Raw genomic sequence first — 21,114 nt, forward strand, 5'->3', positions numbered from 1 at the left:
AAAATTATGAAGGGAATAGATAGGTTGGATGCGGGCAGGTTGTTTCCACTGGCGAGTGAAAGCAGAATTAGGGGGCATAGCCTCAAAATTAGGGGAAGTAGATTTAGAACTGAGCTTCGGAGGAACTTCTTCACCCAAAGGGTTGTGAATCTATGGAATTCCTTGCCCAGTGGAGCAGTTGAGGCTCCTTCATTAAATGGTTTTGAGATAAAGATAGATAGTTTTTTGAAGAATAAAGGGATTAAGGGTTATGGTGTGTGATGATCCACTGTGTAATTGTGTGTGTGCCTATATTAGGGGATGTACAGTAGTACCTATACTACAGGTTCGCCGGTAGCCCCTGCCGGCTGGCTCCACCCACAAGGAGCCGTATAAATATGCATGACTTCTCCTGAGCAGCCATTCTACCAGCTGCAGTCGGAGGATAAACATCTAACTGTAATAAAGCCTCTATTGTACCCATTCGAGTCTTTAGTATGATTGATTGCGCATCAATTTATTACAGTTAGATTTCCGCATCATGGACATCAGGATCAAACCAGATCGTTTGCAGTTGGATCCGCACTCGCCAAACGCCAGAAAGGACTTTACTCACTGGCTGGCTTGCTTTGAGGCCTATATCAACTCAGCGACCCCCGAGCCTACGGAAGCTCAGAAAATCCAAGGTTCTCTACTCAAAGTTGAGCTCCAGTGTGTTCCCGCTGATACAGGATGCGCCGAATTACGCAGACACCATGGACCTCCTTAAAGAAAACTACGTCCAGAAGACGAAAGCTCTATTTGCAAGGCATGCACTCGCCACTCGCGTCCAACTACCTGGTGAGTCGATTGAAGACTTCTGGCGGGCCCTTATCCATCTCATACGGGACTGCGGCTGCCAGGCCGTCACAGCCATGGAACATTCCAATCTCCTCATGCATGGTGCATTCATGACGGGGATTGCATCGGACCCCATCCGGCAACGACTGCTGGAAGGGGCCGCGCTCGACCTAGCGGAGTCGAAAGCTTTAGCGCTCTCCATGACAGTCACATCTCGTAATGTCCAGTCCTACCCCGCTCGCCGCGCGGCCCACCCATCCTACCCCTCGTGGACACTGCAACCGACCCCCCCGACTGGGGCCACTCCTGCGCAATATGCCTGCACTGCCCGCCACATCGCACACTCTGGGGGTCCCCGCTGCTACTTCTGCAGCCAACAGAAGCACCCCCGCCAGCGCTGCCCAGCCTGCGCCGCCACCTGCAAATCCTGTGGCAAGAAGGGCCACTTTGCGGCGGTGCGCCAGGCCCGCGCAGTTACCCATATCGTGCCCGATTCCGCTCCCTTCCCCCAGATGATTGCACAATGGGCGCAGCCATCCTCTGCTCCCGGGGCCACGTGCGACCAGTGGCCGTCGCTATCTTCTTCCCCCAGGTCCACATGCGGCCCGTGGGCGCCGCCATCTTGCGCCGCGCCCACAACGTGCGCACCATGGGTGCCGCCATCTTCTCCCCACAGTTCCACGTGCGGCCCGTGGGTGCCACCATTTTGCCCTGCCCCCACAACGTGTGCTGCATGGGCGCCGCCATCTTCTCCCCCACAGGTCCTTCGGACGAAGCCATCACCGCCATTTTGTCTCCCCCTTGGGACTGGACCGCTGGACCCGGGTCGCTGCCACTCCTCATCGGACTCCTCGGACGACCGCCCGCTGCTTGCCTCCATGACGCTAGACCAGTCCCGTCCTCACAACCTGGCCACCGCTTCGACGATGGTGCTAATCAACGGCCACGCAACCTCCTGCCTACTAGACTCTGGGAGCACTGATAGCTTCATCCACCCGGACACAGTAAGGCGCTGCTCCCTCGTGGTCCATCCCGCCAACCAGCAGATCTCCCTGGCCTCCGGATCCCACTCTGTCCCGTTCCGACGTTTCTGTGTGGTCAACCTCACTGTGCAAGGCGTTGAATTCAGCGGTTTCCGCCTGTATGTTCTCCCCAATCTCTGTGCTACACTATTACTGGGCCTCGATTTCCACTGTAACCTCCAGAGTCTCACCCTCAAATTCGGCGGGCCTCTACCCCCACTCACCATTTGCGGCCTCACGACCCCCATGGTTGACCCGCCCACCCTCTTTTCCAATCTGACTGTGGATTGCAAGCCCGTCGCCACCAGGAGCAGACGGTACAGCGCCCAGGACAAGGCCTTCATCAGGTCCGAGGTCCAGCGGCTGCTTCGGGGCCAGCAATAGCCCCTGGAGAGCCAAAGTGGTAGTGGTTAAAACTGCGGAGAAACACAGGATGGTCATGGACTACAGCCAGACCATCAATCGGTACACGCAGCTCGACGCGTACCCCCTCCCTCGCATATCTGATATGGTCAATCAGATTGCACAGTACCGGGTCTTCTCAACGATTGACCTTAAATCCGCCTACCACCAGCTCCCCATCCGCAAATCGGACCGTCCATACACTGCCTTCGAGGCGGACGGTCGACTCTATCAATTTCTTAGGGTTCTCTTCGGCATCACTAACGGGGTCTCGGTATTCCAAAGAGAAATGGACTGAATGGTTGACCGGTACAGACTGCGGGCCACGTTTCCATACTTAGATAATGTCACCATCTGCGGCCATGACCAGCAGGACCACAACGCCAACCTTGCCAAATTTCTCCACACCGCATCTCTCCTCAACCTCACTTACAACAAGGAGAAGTGCGTGTTCAGCACTAACCGCTTGGCCATCCTCGGCCATGTCTCAGATCGTGTTTTCGGGATCCTTAAGGGGGAGGGGGAGCAGCCCCAAGTCATGGTCCACATAGGTATCAACGACATAGGTAGGAAAAGGGATAGGGATGTAAGGTAGGAATTCAGGGAGCTAGGGTGGAAACTTAGAGCTAGAACAAACAGAGTTATTATCTCTGGGTTGTTACCCGTGCCACGTGCTAGCGAGTCGAGGAATAGGGAGAGAGAGCAGTTGAACACATGGCTGCAGGGATGGTGCAGGAGGGAGGGTTTCAGATTCCTGGACAATTGGGGCTCATTCTGGGGTAGGTGGGACCTCTACAAACGGGATGGTCTACACCTGGACCAGAGGGGTACTAATATCCTCGGGGGGAGGTTTGCTAATGCTCTTCGGGAGGGTTTAAACTAGTTCAGCAGGGGATTGGGAACCTGAATTGTAGCTCCAGTACACAAGAAGCTGAGAGTAATGTCGTCATGAGTAAGGTTTCAAAGTTGCAGGAGTGTACCGGCAGGAAGGAAGGTGGTCTAAAGTGCGTCTACCTCAATGCCAGGAGCATCCGGAATAAGGTGGGTGAGCTTGCGGCATGGGTTAGTACCTGGGACTTCGATGTTGTGGCCATTTTGGAGACATGGATAGAACAGGACGAGGAATGGTTGTTGCAGGTGCTGGGGTTTAGATATTTCAGTAAGTTCAGGGAAGGTGGTAAGAGAGGGGGAGGGATGGCATTGTTAGTCAAGGACAGTATTACGGTGGCTGAGAGGACATTTGAAGAGGACTCGAATACTGAGGGAGTATGGGCTGAGTTAAGAAACAGGAAAGGAGAGGTCACCCTGTTAGGGCTTTTCTATAGGCCTCCGAAAAGTTCCAGAGATGTAGAGGAAAGGGTTGCAAAGATGATTCTGGATAGGAGCGAAAATAACAGGGTAGTTGTTATGGGGGACTTTAACTTTCCAAATATTGACTGGAAACACTATAGTTCGAGCACTTTAGATGGATCCGTTTTTGTCCAATGTGTGCAGGAGGGTTTCCTGATGCAGTATGTAGATAGGCCAACAAGAGGCGAGGCCGTATTGGATTTGGTACTGGGTAATGAACCAGGACAGGTGTTAGATTTGGAGGTAGGTGAGCATTTTGGTGATGGTGACCACAATTCGATTACGTTTACTTTAGCGATGGAAAGGGATAGATATAAACCGCAGGGCAAGAGTTATTGCTGGGGGAAAGGCAATTATGATGCGATGAGGCAAGACTTAGGATGCATCGCCTGGAGAGGAAAACTGCAGGGGATGGATACAATGGAAATGTGGAGCATGTTCAAGGAACAGCTACTGCATGTCCTTGATAAGTATGTACCTGTCAGGCAGGGAGGAAGTGGTCGAGTGAGGGAACCATGGGTTACTAAAGCAGTTGAAACACTTGTCAAGAGGAAGAAGGAGGCTTATGTGAAGATGAGACGTGATGGTTCAGTTGGGTCGATTGAGAGTTACAAGTTAGCTAGGAAGGCTCTAAAGAGAGAGCTAAGAAGAGCCAAGCGAGGACATGAGAAGTCTTTGGCAGGTAGGATCAAGGATAACCCTAAGGCTTTCTATAGGTATGTCAGGAATAAAAGAATGACTAAGGTAAGAGTAGGGCCAGTCAAGGACAGTAGTGGGAAGTTGTGCGTAGAGTCCGAGGAGATAGGAGAGGTGCTAAATGAGTATTTTTCATCAGTATTCACACAGCAAAAAGACAAAGTTGTCGAGGAGAATACTGAGATACAGGCTACTAGACTAGAAGAGCTTGAGGTTCATAAGGAGGAGGTGTTAGCGATTCTGGAAAGTGTGAAAATAGATAAGTCCCCTGGGCCGGATGGGATTTATCCTAGGATTCTCTGGGAAGCTAGGGAGGAGATTGCTGAGCCTTTGGCTTTGCTCTTTAAGTCATCTTTGTCTACAGGAATAGTGCCAGAGGACTGGAGGATAGCAAATGTTGTCCCCTTGTACAAGAAGGGGAGTAGAGATAACCCCAGTAACTATAGACCAGTGAGCCTTACTTCTGTTGTGGGAAAAGTCTTGGAAAGGTTTATAAGAGATAGGATGTATAATCATCTGGAAAGGAATAATTTGATTAGAGATAGTCAACATGGTTTTGTGAAGGGTAGGTCGTGCCTCACAAACCTCATTGAGTTCTTCAAGAAGGTGACCAAACAGGTGGATGAGGGTAAAGCAGTTGATGTGGTGTATATGGATTTCAGTAAAGCATTTGATAAGGTTCCCCACGGTAGGCTATTGCAGAAAATACAGAGGCATGGGATTCAGGGTGATTTAGCAGTTTGGATCAGAAATTGGCTAGCTGATAGAAGACAAAGAGTGGTGGTTGATGGGAAATGCTCTGACTGGTGTCCAGTTACTAGGGGTGTGCCACAAGGATCTGTTTTGGCGCCATTGCTGTTTGTCATTTTTATAAATGACCTGGAGGAGGGCGTAGAAGGATGGGTGAGTAAATTTGCAGATGACACTAAAGTCGGTGGAGTTGTGGACAGTGCAGAAGGATGTTACAGGTTACAGAGGGACATAGATAAGCTGCAGAGCTGGGCTGACAGGTGGCAAATGGAGTTTAATGCAGAAAAGTGTGAGGTGATTCATTTTGGAAGGAATAACAGGAAGGCAGAGTACTGGGCTAATGGTAAGATTCTTGGTAGTGTGGACGAGCAGAGAGATCTCGATGTCCATGTCCATAGATACCTGAAAGTTGCCACCCAGGTTGAGAGGGTTGTTAAGAAGGCGTACGGTGTGTTAGCTTTTATTGGTGGAGGAATTGAGTTTCGGAGCCATGAGGTCATGTTACAGTTGTACAAAACTCTGGTGCGGGCGCATTTGGAGTATTGTGTGCAGTTCTGGTCGCCACATTATAGGAAGGATGTGGAAGCATTGGAAAGGGAACAGAGGATATTTACAAGAATGGTGCCTGGTATGGAGGGAAGATCACATGAGGAAAGGCTGAAGGACTTGAGGCTGTTTTCGTTAGAGAGTAGAAGGTTAAGAGGGGACTTAATTGAGGCATACAAGATGATCAGAGGATTAGAGAGAGTGGACATCGAGAGCCTTTTTCCTCGGATGGTGATGTCCAGCACGAGGGGACATAGCTTTAAATTGAGGGGAGATAGATATAGGACAGATGTCAGAGGTAGGTTCTTTACTCAGAGAGTAGTAAGGGCGTGGAATGCCCTGCCTGCAACAGTAGTGGACTCGCCAACACTAAACGCATTCAAATGGTCATTGGATAGGCATATGGACGATAAGGGAACAGTGTAGAGGGACTTTAGAAGGGTTTCACAGGACGGTGCAACATCGTGGGCCGAAGGGCCTGTAATTCGCTGTAATGTTCTATGTTCTATATGTAGTCTAAAACGGATTCCTGGGGCCAGATCCCGACCGCATGCGCCCCCTCATGGAGCTCCCCCTTCCCCACTGCCCCAAGGCCCTCAAACGCTGCCTGGGGTTCTTCTCCTACTACGCCCAGTGGGTCCCACAATACGCGGACAAGGCCTGCCCACTGAAACAGTCCACTCAATTTCCCCTCACGGCCGAGGCACAACATGCCTTCGTCCGTATTAGGGCAGACATAGCCAAGGCCGGGATGCATGCAGTAGATGAGACACTGCCCTTTCAAGTAGAGGGCGACGCTTCAGATGTCGCCCTTGCCCCCACTCTAAACCAGGCAGGCAGACCCATGGCATTCTTTACCCGCACCATCCATGCCTCCGAAATTCGACATTCGTCTGTTGAAAAGGAGGCCCAGGCTATCGTTGAAGCGGTGCGGCATTGGAGGCATTACCTGGCCGGCAGGAGATTCACTCTCCTCACTGACCAATGGTCGGTAGCCTTCATGTTCAACAACACGCAGCGGGGCAAGATCAAAAATGATAAAATCTTGAGGTGGAGAATCGAGCTCTCCACCTATAATTACGAGATCTTATATCGCCCCGGCAAGCTCAACGAGCCCCCAGACGCCCTCTCCCGAGGTACATGTGCCAGCGCACAAGTAGACCAGCTCCGTGCCCTGCACGGCAGCCTTTGCCACCCGGGGGGTCACTCGGTTGTACCACCTCGTCAAAGCCCGCAATCTGCCCTACTCCGTCGAGGAAGTGCGGACAGTCACCAGAGACTGCCAGGTCTGTGCGGAGTGCAAGCCGCACTTCTACTGGCCAGACCGCGCGTGCTGGTGAAAGCGTCCCGCCCCATTGAACGCCTCAGTGTGGATTTCAAAGGGCCCCTCCCCTCCACCGACCGCAACGCATATATCCTTAGTGTGGTCGATGAATTCTCCAGGTTCCCATTTGCCATCCCATGCCCGGATATGACGTCTGCCACCGTCATCAAGGCCCTCGACTCCATATTCGCTCTGTTCGGTTTCCCCGACTACATCCACAGCGACAGGGGATCCTCATTCATGAGCGATGAGCTGCATCAGTTCCTGCTCAGCAGAGGTATCGCCTCCAGCAGGACGACCAGCTACAACCCCTGGGGAAACGGGCAGGTAGAGAAGGAGAACGGTGTGGTATGGAGGGCCGTCCAGCTGGCCCTACGGTCCAGGAACCTTTCAGCCGCTCGCTGGCAGCAGGTCCTCCCGGACGCATTGCACTCCATCCGGTCGCTACTGTGCACTGCCACGAATAACACACCCCATGAATGTGTTTTTACCCTCCCTAGGAAGTCCACATCCGGGGTGTCGCTCCCAACTTGGCTCACAGCTCCAGGACCGGTTCTACTGCGTAGGCATGTCCGACTCCACAAGGCGGACCCCTTGGTGGACAGGGTACGCCTACTCCACGCAAACCCCCAGTATGCCTACGTGGAGTTCCCCGATGGCCGCCAGGATACAGTCTCGCTCAGGGACCTGGCTCCCTCGGGTGCCGATCCCACTCCCACACACCTCTCTACCCACGCGCCACCCGCGCTCCCAGCACCAACCCACCAGGTGTATCCCTCCTTCCCCTGCCCACGCTAGAGGACGAGGAAGATTTCGGCACGCTCCTGGAGTCATCCAGCTACTGGCCAGCACCAACACCGCCAGCACCAACACCGCCAGCACTGACGCCGTCAATGCCGGCACCGCCTGTACAGACATCGCCGCCACTGTTATGTTGTTCCAGCGAACCGTCAGACCACCGGACAGACTTAACCTCTGACGGGCACCGGGTTACAAGATGGACACATATTATTTTTCCCTCCCCTCTGTAAATAATTCACAATTCTGTATATAGTTCCACGCTACCCCCGCCGGACTCCTTTTTAATAGGGGGTGAATGTGGTGATCCACTGTGTAATTGTGTGTGTGCCTATATTAGGGGATGTACAGTAGTACCTATACTACAGGTTCGCCGGTAGCCCCTGCCGGCTGGCTCCGCCCACAAGGAGCCGGATAAATATGCATGACTTCTCCTGAGCAGCCATTCTACCAGCTGCAGTCGGAGGATAAACATCTAACTGTAATAAAGCCTCTATTGTACCCATTCAAGTCTTTAGTACGATTGATAGCGCATCAATTTATTACAGTTAGATTTTCCGCATCATGGACATCAGGATCAAACCAGATCGCTTGCAGCTGGATCCGCACTCGCCAAACGCCAGAAAGGACTTTACTCACTGGCTGGCTTGCTTTGAGGCCTATATCAACTCAGCGACCCCCGAACCTACGGAAGCTCAGAAAATCCAAGGTTCTCTACTCAAAGTTGAGCTCCAGTGTGTTCCCGTTGATACAGGATGCGCCGAATTACGCAGACACCATGGACCATGGATTCATAGCGCATCATGGTGTTCGGGCCGGCAAGTGGAGCTGATTCCAAAAAAGATCAGCCATGATATCACTGAGTGGAGGAGCAGGCTCAAGGGGCGAGATGGCCTAATCCTGCTCCTAGTTCTTACGTTCTTTTTCTGACACCGCCTCATCCATCCCAGGAAACTCACCGTCCTGTATGTTACCTCAGTAACATTCAGTTCCTTCCCCGCTGCCCACCACCGGACCGTCGCTGGAGGATTACTCCCTGTAGTCACACAGGACAGCGTAATGTCTTTCCCTTCAACTGTGCGAGACACTCCAAATATCATCACACGTAATGGAGGGACTGAGAAAATAAATAACAAAAGTAGGGTCAGAAACCGGAAAACCACACAGTACCCCAGTGAGAGTCAGTGTGTGTGGATCCTGTACCCCAGTGAGAGTCAGTGTGTGTAGAACCTGTAACCCAGTGAGAGTCTGTGTGTGTGGATCCTGTACCCCAGTGAGAGTCAGTGTGTGTGGAACCCATACCCCAGTGAGAGTCAGTGTGTGTGGAACCGTACCCCAGTGAGAGTCAGTGTGTGTGGAACCCTAACCCAGTGAGAGTCAGTGTGTGTGGAACCCGTACCCCAGTGAGAGTCAGTGTGTGTGGAATCCACACCCCAGTGAGAGTCAGTGTGTGTGGAACCCGTACCCCAGTGAGAGTCAGTGTGTGTGGAACCCGTACCCCAGTGAGAGTCAGTGTGTGTGGAATCCACACCCCAGTGAGAGTCAGTGTGTGTGGAACCCATACCCCAGTGAGAGTCAGTGTGTGTGGAATCCACACCCCAGTGACAGTCAGTGTGTGTGGATCCTGTACCCCAGTGAGAGTCAATGTGTGTGGAACCCGTACCCCAGTGAGAGTCAGTGTGTGTGGAACCCATACCCCAGTGAGAGTCAGTGTGTGTGGAACCCATACCCCAGTGAAAGTCAGTGTGAGTGGAACCCTAACCCAGTGAGAGTCAGTGTGTGTAGAACCCGTACCCCAGTGAGAGTCAGTGTGTGTGGAACCCGTACCCAGTGAGAGTCAGTGTGTGTGGAACCCGTACCCCAGTGAGAGTCAGTCTGTTTGGAACCCGTACCCCAGAGAGCGTCAGTGTGTGTGGAACCTGTACCCCAGTGAGAGTCAGTGTGTGTGGAACCCGTACCCCAGTGAGAGTCATTGTGTGTAGAATCCACACCCCAGTGAGAGTCAGCGTGTGTGGTACCTGTACCCCAGTGAGAGTCAGTGTGTGTGGAACCCGTACCACAGTGAGAGACAGTGTGTGTGGAACCCGTAGCCCAGTGAGAGTCAATGTGTATGGAACCTGTACCCCAGTGAGAGTCAGTGTGTGTGGAACCCATACCCCAGTGAGAGTCAGTGTGTGTGGAATCCACACCCCAGTGACAGTCAGTGTGTGTGGATCCTGTACCCCAGTGAGAGTCAATGTGTGTGGAACCCGTACCCCAGTGAGAGTCAGTCTGTTTGGAACCCGTACCCCAGAGAGCGTCAGTGTGTGTGGAACCTGTACCCCAGTGAGAGTCAGTGTGTGTGGAACCCGTACCCCAGTGAGAGTCAGTGTGTGTAGAATCCACACCCCAGTGAGAGTCAGCGTGTGTGGTACCTGTACCCCAGTGAGAGTCAGTGTGTGTGGAACCCGTACCACAGTGAGAGACAGTGTGTGTGGAACCCGTAGCCCAGTGAGAGTCAATGTGTATGGAACCTGTACCCCAGTGAGAGTCAGTGTGTGTGGAACCCATACCCCAGTGAGAGTCAGTGTGTGTGGAATCCACACCCCAGTGACAGTCAGTGTGTGTGGATCCTGTACCCCAGTGAGAGTCAATGTGTGTGGAACCCGTACCCCAGTGAGAGTCAGTGTGTGTGGAACCCATACCCCAGTGAGAGTCAGTGTGTGTGGAACCCATACCCCAGTGAAAGTCAGTGTGAGTGGAACCCTAACCCAGTGAGAGTCAGTGTGTGTAGAACCCGTACCCCAGTGAGAGTCAGTGTGTGTGGAACCCGTACCCAGTGAGAGTCAGTGTGTGTGGAACCCGTACCCCAGTGAGAGTCAGTCTGTTTGGAACCCGTACCCCAGAGAGCGTCAGTGTGTGTGGAACCTGTACCCCAGTGAGAGTCAGTGTGTGTGGAACCCGTACCCCAGTGAGAGTCATTGTGTGTAGAATCCACACCCCAGTGAGAGTCAGCGTGTGTGGTACCTGTACCCCAGTGAGAGTCAGTGTGTGTGGAACCCGTACCACAGTGAGAGACAGTGTGTGTGGAACCCGTAGCCCAGTGAGAGTCAATGTGTATGGAACCTGTACCCCAGTGAGAGTCAGTGTGTGTGGAACCCGTACCCCAGTGAGAGTCAGTGTGTGTGGAACCCGTACCCCAGTGAGAGTCAGTGTGTGTGTGGAACCCGTCCGCCAGTGAGAGTCAGTGTGTGTGGTTGAGACTCACAGACCACATGCAGGATGATGACTTTCCTTAGAGGATTCGCTGTGACCTGGTTCAGAGCCTCACACATGAGTTTCACACCATTGTCCTCTGGTTTGGTCTTATAGGTGAGTGAACTGCGAGCTGTCCTTTGTGAAACATCAGTCTCCCACTCCTGTGACAGCACCACATCACCCTGTAGGTCCAAGCAGCAGAGGGAGTGTGAGAATTGTGAAGATTAATGTCAGGGAGCAGATGTGGATTTGAGCAATCTATGTTTAATATTTTGGAATTTTAGAAATAGTCAGGCTGGATTCTCCAGCCCTCAGCCGCGTACCATTTGCTGGTGGCAGGATAATATCTTCCTGCCGAATGTCAGTGGGATTGAAGTCACCCATGCCACCGGAAAAGCCACGAGTCGGGGTGTGCTCCCGGCAGGAACAGAAAACCCCAACAGCAAGAGAATCCCTTTCAGTGTTTGGGGGGGTTTATTTGTGTACTTCGGCATAAAAAAGATGTAAAACATTATGCAGCTTCATGTGAAACAAAGGTGCCTGCCTGTCTGTGGGTTTGCTTTTTATTCCAATCTGTGCCTACATCGTAATTACAGGGCTTGCAACATGAAGACAGATCAGTGTTAAAAAAAGACTCGATTTTCGTGCTTCACAACGGTAAGTGGGAGGCTTTCAAAAGTGTGTTAACCAGGGTTCGGGATAAGCATGTTCCTTTTAGAGTGAAGGGCAACGCTGGTCAAAGTAGGGAATCCTGGATGACTCGGGATATTGTGGAGCTGGTCAAAAAGAAGAAGGAGGCATGTGACATGCATAGGCAGCTGGGATAACGTGGGTCCCTTGAAGCGTATAGAGGTTGTCGGAGAAGAATTAAAAGAGAAATCAGGAGGGCAAAAAGGGGACACGAGATTGCTTTGGTAGATAAGGCAAAGCTCTCTCAGCCAAAGAGCTTCTACAAATACATAAAGGGAAAAGAATAACTAGGAAAAGAGTAGGGCCTCTTAAGGATCTACAAGGTCATCTATGTGCAGATCCATAAGAGATAGGTGTGACCCTAAATGAGTATTTCTCATCGGTATTTACTGTTGAGAAAGGCATGGATGTTAAGAAACTTGGGGAAATAAATAGTGATGTCTTGAAGCGTGTAAATATTACAGAGAAGGAGGTGCTGGAAGTCTTAAAGTGCATCAAGGTGGATAAATCCCCGGGACCTGATGAAATGTATCCCAGGACGTTGTGGGAGGCTTGGGAGGAAATTGCGGATCCCCTAGCATAGATATTTGAATCGGCGACAGCCACAGGTGAGGTGCCTGAAGTTTGGAGGGTAGCAAATGTTGTGCCTTTGTTTAAGAAGGGCTGCAGGGAAACCCGCCCAGGCAATCGTAACATAAGGAAAACCGAGATCATTGAAAGCATTGCTGAGCTTTTAAAAATTGCAAGCGTTACTCGAGAGTCCAAGTTCTCCAAAGAACGAGGCATTTGAATGGTCAAAACATTCATCTGCAAACAAAGCAATTAGGAACAGAAAGAGAATCAAAGGGAAAGAAGAGAGCCCTGCAAAGAGAAATGGAAGTGAAGGAACTTGAAATGGTGGGAAAAGAGCGAAGGGAGACAGGAAATGGAAAAGGTAGAAAAGGAAGAAACAGGAGAGAGAATTTCAGCTAAAAATTCTGGCGGTTAATAAAGGGACCCGAGAGCAGGGAGGGAGACAAACTAATTTGGGTGATGTTTAAATGTTTTCAATCTCTTTCACACTGTAATGACTGCAGGAATTTCAGATATATGGTATTATAGATATTTGGTGTAGCAAGGCTCAAAAGCCAGGGTTAGTAGGGGTGGCACGATGGCGCTGTAGTTAACAGTCTGTGTGGGTCTCACCCCCACAACCCAAAGAATTAGCCATGCTAAATTGCCCCTTATTTGGAAAAAAAGAATTGGGTACTCTAAATTTAATAAAAAGCCTGGGTTAGTGCTACAAGAGGTCAGGCAATTAAAGCATTGTAAAAGTTGAGCTAATGGAGTTTTGTTTCCTGAAAGAATGATCTCTGGGGAGTAGATTATTAGAGACATTAAGGGATTCTCCAAAATCGGCCAGCGTCAAAAGTGGCGCGAACCACTCCGGCGTCGGACCGCCCGGAAGTAGCGGATTCCTCCTCCATGGAAGGGGCTAGTACCGGCGTGACGCCAATCGCAGCGGCATGATCCGGGAACGGGGTCACAGATGCGTGCGCCGTCATTGACGCTGCGCGGCATCACTCTACAAAAGACGCCACCGCCGGAGAGATGGCAAAATGGCTGCCCGCTGCGCAGCACCGAGGTTCCAGGAGCGGGAGCAGAGGAGGGAGGCCCTGTACCCCGGAAACGGTTGTAGGGTCACACCTAACATCAGCTGGTACCTGTGGAGGGAGGTGGCCGAGGCCGTCAGCGCCATGGCCGTAGCAACCAGTGCCACAAGAAGGTCAATGACCTAGTCAGAGCAGCCAGGGTGAGTACCCCCACCTGCTGAAACCGACATGGCTGCAACCACCCATTCAGGCTATATTGGCAGGATGGGCTGTGAACCTATGCCAACATACACACAACCGCTGGGCTGCAAGTATCTGTCCGCCTAACACTATTGCCCTTTATCTCTGTCAGCTCCCCCTCCTCCTCCCCCAGGAGGAGCACGCTCATAACAACCTGGAGCGTGAGAGGACCAGAGCAGGTCCACCTGAATTGCACCCCCTCACCGTTCATGGAGAGGGGGCCCTGGACCTTGCAGGCGGACCAGAGGACCGGGAGGTTGCGGAAGCAGAGGCCGGGGGGCGCAGCACCAAGTGAGACCACCCACTGCCTGCCCCCCTCCCACCCATCCCCCTTTTCCCCATCCCCCCTTTCCCCAGTCTCTGCAGGCAGTGGCCCAGTCTCAGCAGGCCATTGCTGAGGGCATCGCGCCATTGCCCAGGTGCTGGCTCGCATCGCCCAGACACAGACAGGGATGGCCAACTCCTTGAGCTCCATGGATGCAAACTTGCAGACCCTTGTTGATACCAGGGCGGGCCTCCAGGACTGGCAGCGCCAGGTGCCAGGGGTGCGTCGGGTGCTGGATCCGTTCACATCCTCGACCCATGGAGAGGCTCGGGGACCATCGGGCACCCTGAGGGAGGAGGAGGTGCTGGGGCCCGTGCCAGTGCCTCCTGCAGGGGCGGTCCCGGAACATCGCGACACCTCGGACTCCCCCCTTCCGTCCCAGGTGGGCAACGGGCAGGACAGGCTGGCAGCTCGCCACCCCGCTCACCCGAGGCGCAGCCTGGCCCATCCAGGCCGGGATGCCCCAGGAAACGACTGCCAAAGGGGACCCTAGTCACAGGGCAGGAATCACAGGAGTCCGTCTCCAGCTCTGCTATACCGCCTGGTGAACCACCTAAGCGTGGTCATAGGGCCCATAAGGCCAGAAAATTAGACACGGAGTAAGTTGGCATGGGTGCACGCCACAGATTACTCATAGGGGCTAGGGCACATGTATGAACTATTTGCACTTAAAATGACTTTTGCACCAACAGAAGCTGCCTCTGTGCTCTGTCCGATGCGTGCGGGGGGGGTGGTGTGAGATGAGCGCCACTGTGTGTGTGTGAAGGGTGATAGAACGTGGAGCTTAGGTGAGTGTGCCCCCCCACCCCCACCCCTCCCTCCCCAGATCTCCCTCGCCATCCTGCCCCCAGGCAGATGACGGGTCCGTGCACAGCGCTGTCCAGGCCACATGCAGGGATGGTCCAGGCGGAGGGTGTTATTGTGACCCTGAGTCAGACATTGTCTGACGATGTACAGCCCAGAGCTCATTGCAGAGCGGGTCGTCATCATCCTCCATGCCATGCAATAGACCCGCTTCTATTGGCAAACGTGTGAGCCCTGCCCGTTGTTGTGCAGGTGGATGTGCAATGGAGGGGTGGTGTGCATGCGGGTGATGTGATGGTGGATAGGGTGGTGGGTGGGGTGAGGGTGGTTGGCGGTGGGTGGGATGAGGGTGGTTGGTGGTGGGTGGGGTGAGGGTGGTTGGTGGTGGGCGGGATGGTGGGTGGTTGGTGGTGGGCGGGATGGTGGGTGGTTGGTGGGTGGGGTGAGGGTGGTTGGTGGTGGGCGGGATGGTGGGTGGTTGGTGGTGGGCGGGGTGAGGGTGGGTGGTGGTGGGTGGGGTGAGGGTGGTTGGTGGTGGGCGGGGTGGTTGGTGGTGGGCGGGGTGAGGGTGGGTGGTGGTGGGTGGGGTGAGGGTGGTGAGGGTGGTTGGCGGTGGGTGGGGTGAGAGAGGTTGGTGGTGGGCGGGGTGAGGGTGGTTGGTGGTGGGCGGGGTGGTGGGTGGTGGGGTGGTGGGCGGGATGAGGGTAGTTGGTGGTGGGCGGGGTGAGGGTGGTTGGTGGTGGGCGGGGTGGTGGGTGGTTGGTGGTGGGCGGGGTGAGGGTGGGTGGTGGTGGGCAGGGTGAGGGTGGTGGGTGGTGGGCTGGGTGGTTGGTGGTGGGCGGGGTGGTTGGTGGTTGGTGGTGGGCGGGGTGAGGGTGGGTGGTGGTGGGCAGGGTGAGGGTGGTGGGTGGTGGGCTGGGTGGTTGGTGGTGGGCGGGGTGGTTGGTGGTTGGTGGTGGGCGGGGTGAGGGTGGGTGGTGGTGGGCAGGGTGAGGGTGGTGGGTGGTGGGCGGGGTGAGGGTAGTTGGTGGTGGGCGGGGTGAGGGTGGGTGGTGGTGGGTGGGGTGAGGGTGGTTGGTGGTTGGTGGTGGGTGGGGTGAGGGTGGTTGGTGGTGGGCGGGGTGAGGGAGGTTGGTGGTGGGCAGGGTGGTGGGTGGTTGGTGGTGGGCGGGGTGAGGGTGGGTGGTGGTGGGTGGGGTGAGGGTGGTTGGTGGTTGGTGGTGGGTGGGGTGAGGGTGGTTGGTGGTGGGCGGGGTGAGGGAGGTTGGTGGTGGGCAGGGTGAGGGTGGTTGGTGGTGGGCGGGGTGAGGGTGGTTGGTGGTGGGTGGTTGGTGGTGGGCGGGGTGAGGGAGGTTGGTGGTGGGCAGGGTGAGGGTGGTTGGTGGTGGGTGGTTGGTGGTGGGTGGTTGGTGGTGGGTGGTTGGTGGTGGGTGGGGTGAGGGTGGTTGATGGTGGGCGGGGTGAGGGTGGGTGGTGATCGGCACGTCCCCGGCACCCACATCCCCGGCACCCCCATCCCCGGCACCCCCATCCCCGGCACCCCCATCCCCGGCACCCCCATCCCCGGCACCCCCATCCCCGGCACCCCCATCCCCGGCACTCCCATCCCCGGCACTCCCATCCCCGGCACTCCCATCCCCGGCACTCCCATCCCCGGCACTCCCATCCCCGGCACTCCCATCCCCGGCACCCCCATCCCCGGCACCCCCCATCCCCGGCACCCCCATCCCCAGGGCACCCCCATTCCCGGCACCCCCATTCCCGGCACTCCCATCCCCGGCACCCACATCCCCGGCACCCCCCCCTCCCCCATCCCCGGAACCCCCATTCCCGGCACCCCCATTCCCGGCACTCCCATCCCCGGCACCCCCATTCCCGGCACTCCCATCCCCGGCACCCACATCCCCGGCACCCCCCCCATCCCCGGAACCCCCATTCCCGGCACCCCCATTCCCGGCACTCCCATCCCCGGCACCCACATCCCCGGCACCCCCCCCCCCCCATCCCCGGAACCCCCATTCCCAGCACCCCCATTCCCGGCACCCCCATTCCCGGCACCCCCATTCCCGGCACTCCCATCACCGGCACCCCCATCCCCGGCACCCCCATTCCCGGCACTCCCATCCCCGGCACTCCCATCCCCGGCACTCCCATCCCCGGCACTCCCATCCCCGGCACTCCCATCCCCGGCACTCCCATCCCCGGCACTCCCATCCCCGGCTCCCCCATTCCCGGCACTCCCATCCCCGGCACTCCCATCCCCGGCACTCCCATCCCCGGCACTCCCATCCCCGGCACTCCCATCCCCGGCACTCCCATCCCCGGCACTCCCATCCCCGGCACTCCCATCCCCGGCACTCCCATCCCCGGCACTCCCATCATAGAACATAGAACAGTACAGCACAGAACAGGCCCTTCGGCCCTCGATGTTGTGCCGAACAATGATCACCCCATTTAAACCCACGTAACCCGTATACCCGTAACCCAACAATCCCCCCATTAACCTTACACTACGGGCAATTTAACATGGCCAATCCACCTAACCTGCACATCTTTGGACTGTGGGAGGAAACCGGAGCACCCGGAGGAAACCCACGCACACACGGGGAGGACGTGCAGACTCCACACAGACAGTGACCCAGCCGGGAATCGAACCTGGGACCCTGGAGCTGTGAAGCATTGTTGCTAACCACTATGCTACCGTGAGGGATGTGGGTGCCGGGAGTGGGAGTGCCGAGGATGGGGAGTGCCGGGGATGGGAGTGCCGGGGATGTGGCTCCCATCCCCGGCACCCACATCCCCGGCAGCCCCCCCATCCCCGGCACTCCCATTCCCGGCACTCCCCTCCCCGGCACTCCCCTCCCCGGCACTCCGATCCCCGATAACCCGGCACCCCCATCCCCGGCACCCCTATCCCCGGCACCACATCCCCGGCACTCCCTCCCCCGGCACTCCCTCCCCCGGCACTCCCTCCCCCGGCACTCCCTCCCCCCCCACCCCGGCACTCCCCTCCCCGGCACTCACTCCCCCGGCACTCCCCGATTCCCGGCACTCCCGTCCCCGGCACCCCCATTCCCGGCACTCACAGCCCCGTCAACCCCATCCCCGGCACCTCCATCCCCGGCACTCCCCATCCCCGGCACTCCCCATCCCCGGCACCCACATCCCCGGCACCCACATCCCAGGCACTCCCCACCCCGGCACTCCACTCCCCGGCATACCCATCCCCGACACCTCCCATCCCCGGCACCCCCATCCCTGGCACCTCCCATCCCCGCCGTGGCATCAACACGGCCTCAGAATCAGCAATTCTGGCCCCTTCAGGGGTCCAGCACGGCACTGGAGCGACCCTCACCACTCAAGCTGCTGATCCCGGGGTCCACGCATGCGCAGTGGCACCTGCGCGATTTCCACGCATGCACAGTGGCTCCCTTCTCTGCGCCAGTCCCGACACAACATGGCGTAGGGCTAAAGGGGCCGGAGCGGAAGAAAGGATGCCCCAATTGGGCCCCAATCGTGGGGCAGGCCACAGCGGATGCCGCCCTGGGGCCACCCCCCCCCCCCCCCCCCACCCCCCCCCCCCCCACAGGCCACCCTCAGACCCTTCCCGCCGGGTAAGACCACAAGGGCCGAGAATCGGCGGGGGGGGCCACGTAGAGCAGCCCCCAACTGGCGCTGCGCCGCCGGTTCTCCGCTCTGCGGAGAATCACATCCCGGCGTTGGGGCAACGTGCTACGATTTGCTCCGGTTGCGACGATTCTCCGGCCTGGCCCTGGGCTGAGAGAATCTCACCCAAAGTTTTTGCCTGTGAACAGAAGAGAGATTTCTGAAAAGGCAACTCTGCTGTTGCCTGGAGATCTCTCTATCTCAGAGTCGTTTATCCAAGACAGCTCTTCACAGCAAGTATTCCTGGGTCCGCTCACTGTATTGTAAATGGTTTTTGATCTGTGATAAGTGTTGTTTGAGAGGAGCTAAAGATCGCAGTTAAACGCTATTGTTTCATTGTATTGTTAAGCAATGTTTAATGGGCAATTGGAAGCTATTTTTCTTTTTGACGCTGACTCTGTTAGGAAATGGGCAGCACGGTAGCACAGTGGTTAGCATTTTTACTTCACAGCACCAGGGTCCCAGGTTGATTCCCCACTGGGTCACTGTCTGTGTGGAGTCTGCACATTGTCCCCATGTCTGCGTGGGTTTCCACCGGGTGCTCCGGTTTCCTCCCACAAGTCCCAAAAGACATGCTTGATCGGTGAATTGGACATTCTGAATTCTCCCTCAGTGTACCCAAACAGGTGCCGGAATGTGGCGACTGGGGGATTTTCACAGTAACTTCATTGCAGTGTTAATGTAAACCTACTTGTGACACTAATAAAGAGTATTATTTTTAATAATGTTTTTTTAAATATAACATTGTGATCCCGAACCGCACCCCAGCGGTGGCTAGGCTACTGGACCAAAACCACAATATTTTAGCTGTACCTCTCACCTTTAACCATCGTAGAGCAGCCAATGGGTTGCCTCCTATTGACATACAAATCAACTGAAGTACCTCTCCAGCTTTGACCTGACCTTGGCTATAACCTTCGACCGTGGGCAGCTCCGGAGGGTCTGAAATCAAATAGACGACGAGAGGGTCAGTGAGGAATGGTGATGGGATCAAAGGCGCTCAGTAAATGCAGCTTTTCAGAGGGTGTAACTAAAAAGCTGGTTCCCCTGTCCAAACTTACACAATATGTTCATGGTAAATGAAGTGCGACGTGGCTGAGTGAGACCAAGGTTCAGGGCTCCACACACAACGTCATTCCCATTATCCGTATCTTCGGGTGTGATTCTGAGGAGTTAAATATCCAACAAGATTCAGTCAAAATGCAAAGATCAGAGCCCAAATGTACTCTGTATCTATAGTCCTGTCCTGGGAGTGCTTGATGGGGACAGTGTAGAGGGAGATTTACTCTGTATCTAACCCCGTGCTGCACCTGTCCTGGGAGTGTTTGATGGGGACAGTGTAGAGGGAGCATTACTCTGTATCTAACCCCGTGCTGTACCTGTCCTGGGAGTGTTTGATGGGGACAGTGTAGAGGGAGCTTTACTCTGTATCTAACCCTGTGCTGTACCTGTCCTGGGAGTGTTTGATGGGGACAGTGTAGAGGGAGCTTTACTCTGTATCTAACCCCGTGCTGTCCCTGTCCTGGGAGTGTTTGATGGGGACAATGTAGAGGGAGCTTTACTCTGTATCTAACCCCGTGCTGTCCCTGTCCTGGGAGTGTTTGATGGGGACAGTGTAGAGGGAGAATTACTCTGTATCTAACCCCATGCTGTACCTGCCCTGGGAGTGTTTGATGGGGACAGTGTAGAGGGAGCTTTAGTCTGAAATAACCCCGTGCTGTACCTGTCCTGGGAGTGTTTGATGGGGACAGTGAAGAGGGAGCTTTACTCTGTATCTAACCCCGTGCTGTGCCTGCCCTGGGAGTGTTTGATGGGGACAGTGTAGAGGGAGCTTTACTCTGTATCTAACCCCGTGCTGTACCTGTCCTGGGAGTGTTGGATGTGCACTGTTTTCAGGATCTGCACTGACCTGATGGTGGACACGGTACTGTATAGTTTTTCTTTCGAGCCAGGCATCACTGTGGTCTCTGATCCAAAAAGTTCTACACCACCTGTCAATGAAAACAATTATTGAGCTGTTTAGTGTTCACCTGTGAACATCAATACCAAAGTGAGAGTTCACTGTGTGTGGAACCCCAGTGAGAGTCAGTGTGTGTGGAACCCCTACCCCAGTGAGAGTCAGTGTGTGTGGAACCCCAGTGAGAGTCAGTGTGTGTGGAACCCGTATCCCAGTGAGAGTCAGTGTGTGTGGGACCCGTACCCCAGTGAGAGTCAGTGTGTGTGGGACCCGTACCCCAGTGAGAGTCAGTGTGTGTGGAACCCGTACCCCAGTGAGAGTCAGTGTGTGTGGAACCCGTACCCCAGTGAGAGTCAGTGTCTGTGGAACCCGAACCCAGTGAGAGTCAGTGTCTGTGGAACCCGCACCCCAGTGAGGTTGACTCCACAGATTAAATATTTTTAAGATTTTCCTGCAAATGGACATACTTACTCTTTGTAAAGGTTATGCTGGAGGTAGGTTTTGAATCCTGTGCGTGGCACGTCAGTGAGTATTCCTTTCCAGCTATCCAGGTGAGAGTGGATTCTGTATTTACTTCTTGAATAATAGGAGGCATTGGTGGAACTGGATTATCAGAGAGTCAGATATCACTAACAGTGTTAGCTCCAGACAGTCAGTTACCACTAAGAATGTAATACTGAGAGAGTCAGTTATCACTGACAGTGTAATACCCAGAGAGTCATTTATCTGTGTTAATTTTACTTTAATAGTACCAGATCTACGGTTTAAATATTTTTATATTTTCTGATTTTACTGTATTAATGGATTCTAATTTTGCTGCTTTAATAGCTTCTAATTTACTGTTTTACTAGTTCCTAATTTAATAGTTTCAGGTTTTACTGTATTAATCGTTTCTA

The 21,114-nt window shown here is 54.7% G+C and overlaps 1 protein-coding gene across 1 annotated transcript in view; it reads right to left on the reverse strand.

Annotated features, from left to right (window-relative positions):
• nphs1 (NPHS1 adhesion molecule, nephrin) overlaps positions 1-21,114 on the reverse strand; it is a 133,240-nt gene that overhangs the window by 102,346 nt on the left and 9,780 nt on the right. The window contains exons 4-9 of the mRNA XM_038813010.1: positions 20,690-20,821; positions 20,171-20,252; positions 19,323-19,426; positions 19,082-19,203; positions 10,955-11,126; positions 8,667-8,824 (exon numbers count right to left, since the gene is read on the reverse strand). Coding sequence (XP_038668938.1) covers positions 8,667-8,824; positions 10,955-11,126; positions 19,082-19,203; positions 19,323-19,426; positions 20,171-20,252; positions 20,690-20,821 — 770 coding nt within the window. The remainder of the gene's footprint in view (positions 1-8,666; positions 8,825-10,954; positions 11,127-19,081; positions 19,204-19,322; positions 19,427-20,170; positions 20,253-20,689; positions 20,822-21,114) is intronic.

Source organism: Scyliorhinus canicula, chromosome 12 (genome assembly GCF_902713615.1).
Source record: "Scyliorhinus canicula chromosome 12, sScyCan1.1, whole genome shotgun sequence".
NCBI classification, from domain to species: domain Eukaryota; kingdom Metazoa; phylum Chordata; class Chondrichthyes; order Carcharhiniformes; family Scyliorhinidae; genus Scyliorhinus; species Scyliorhinus canicula.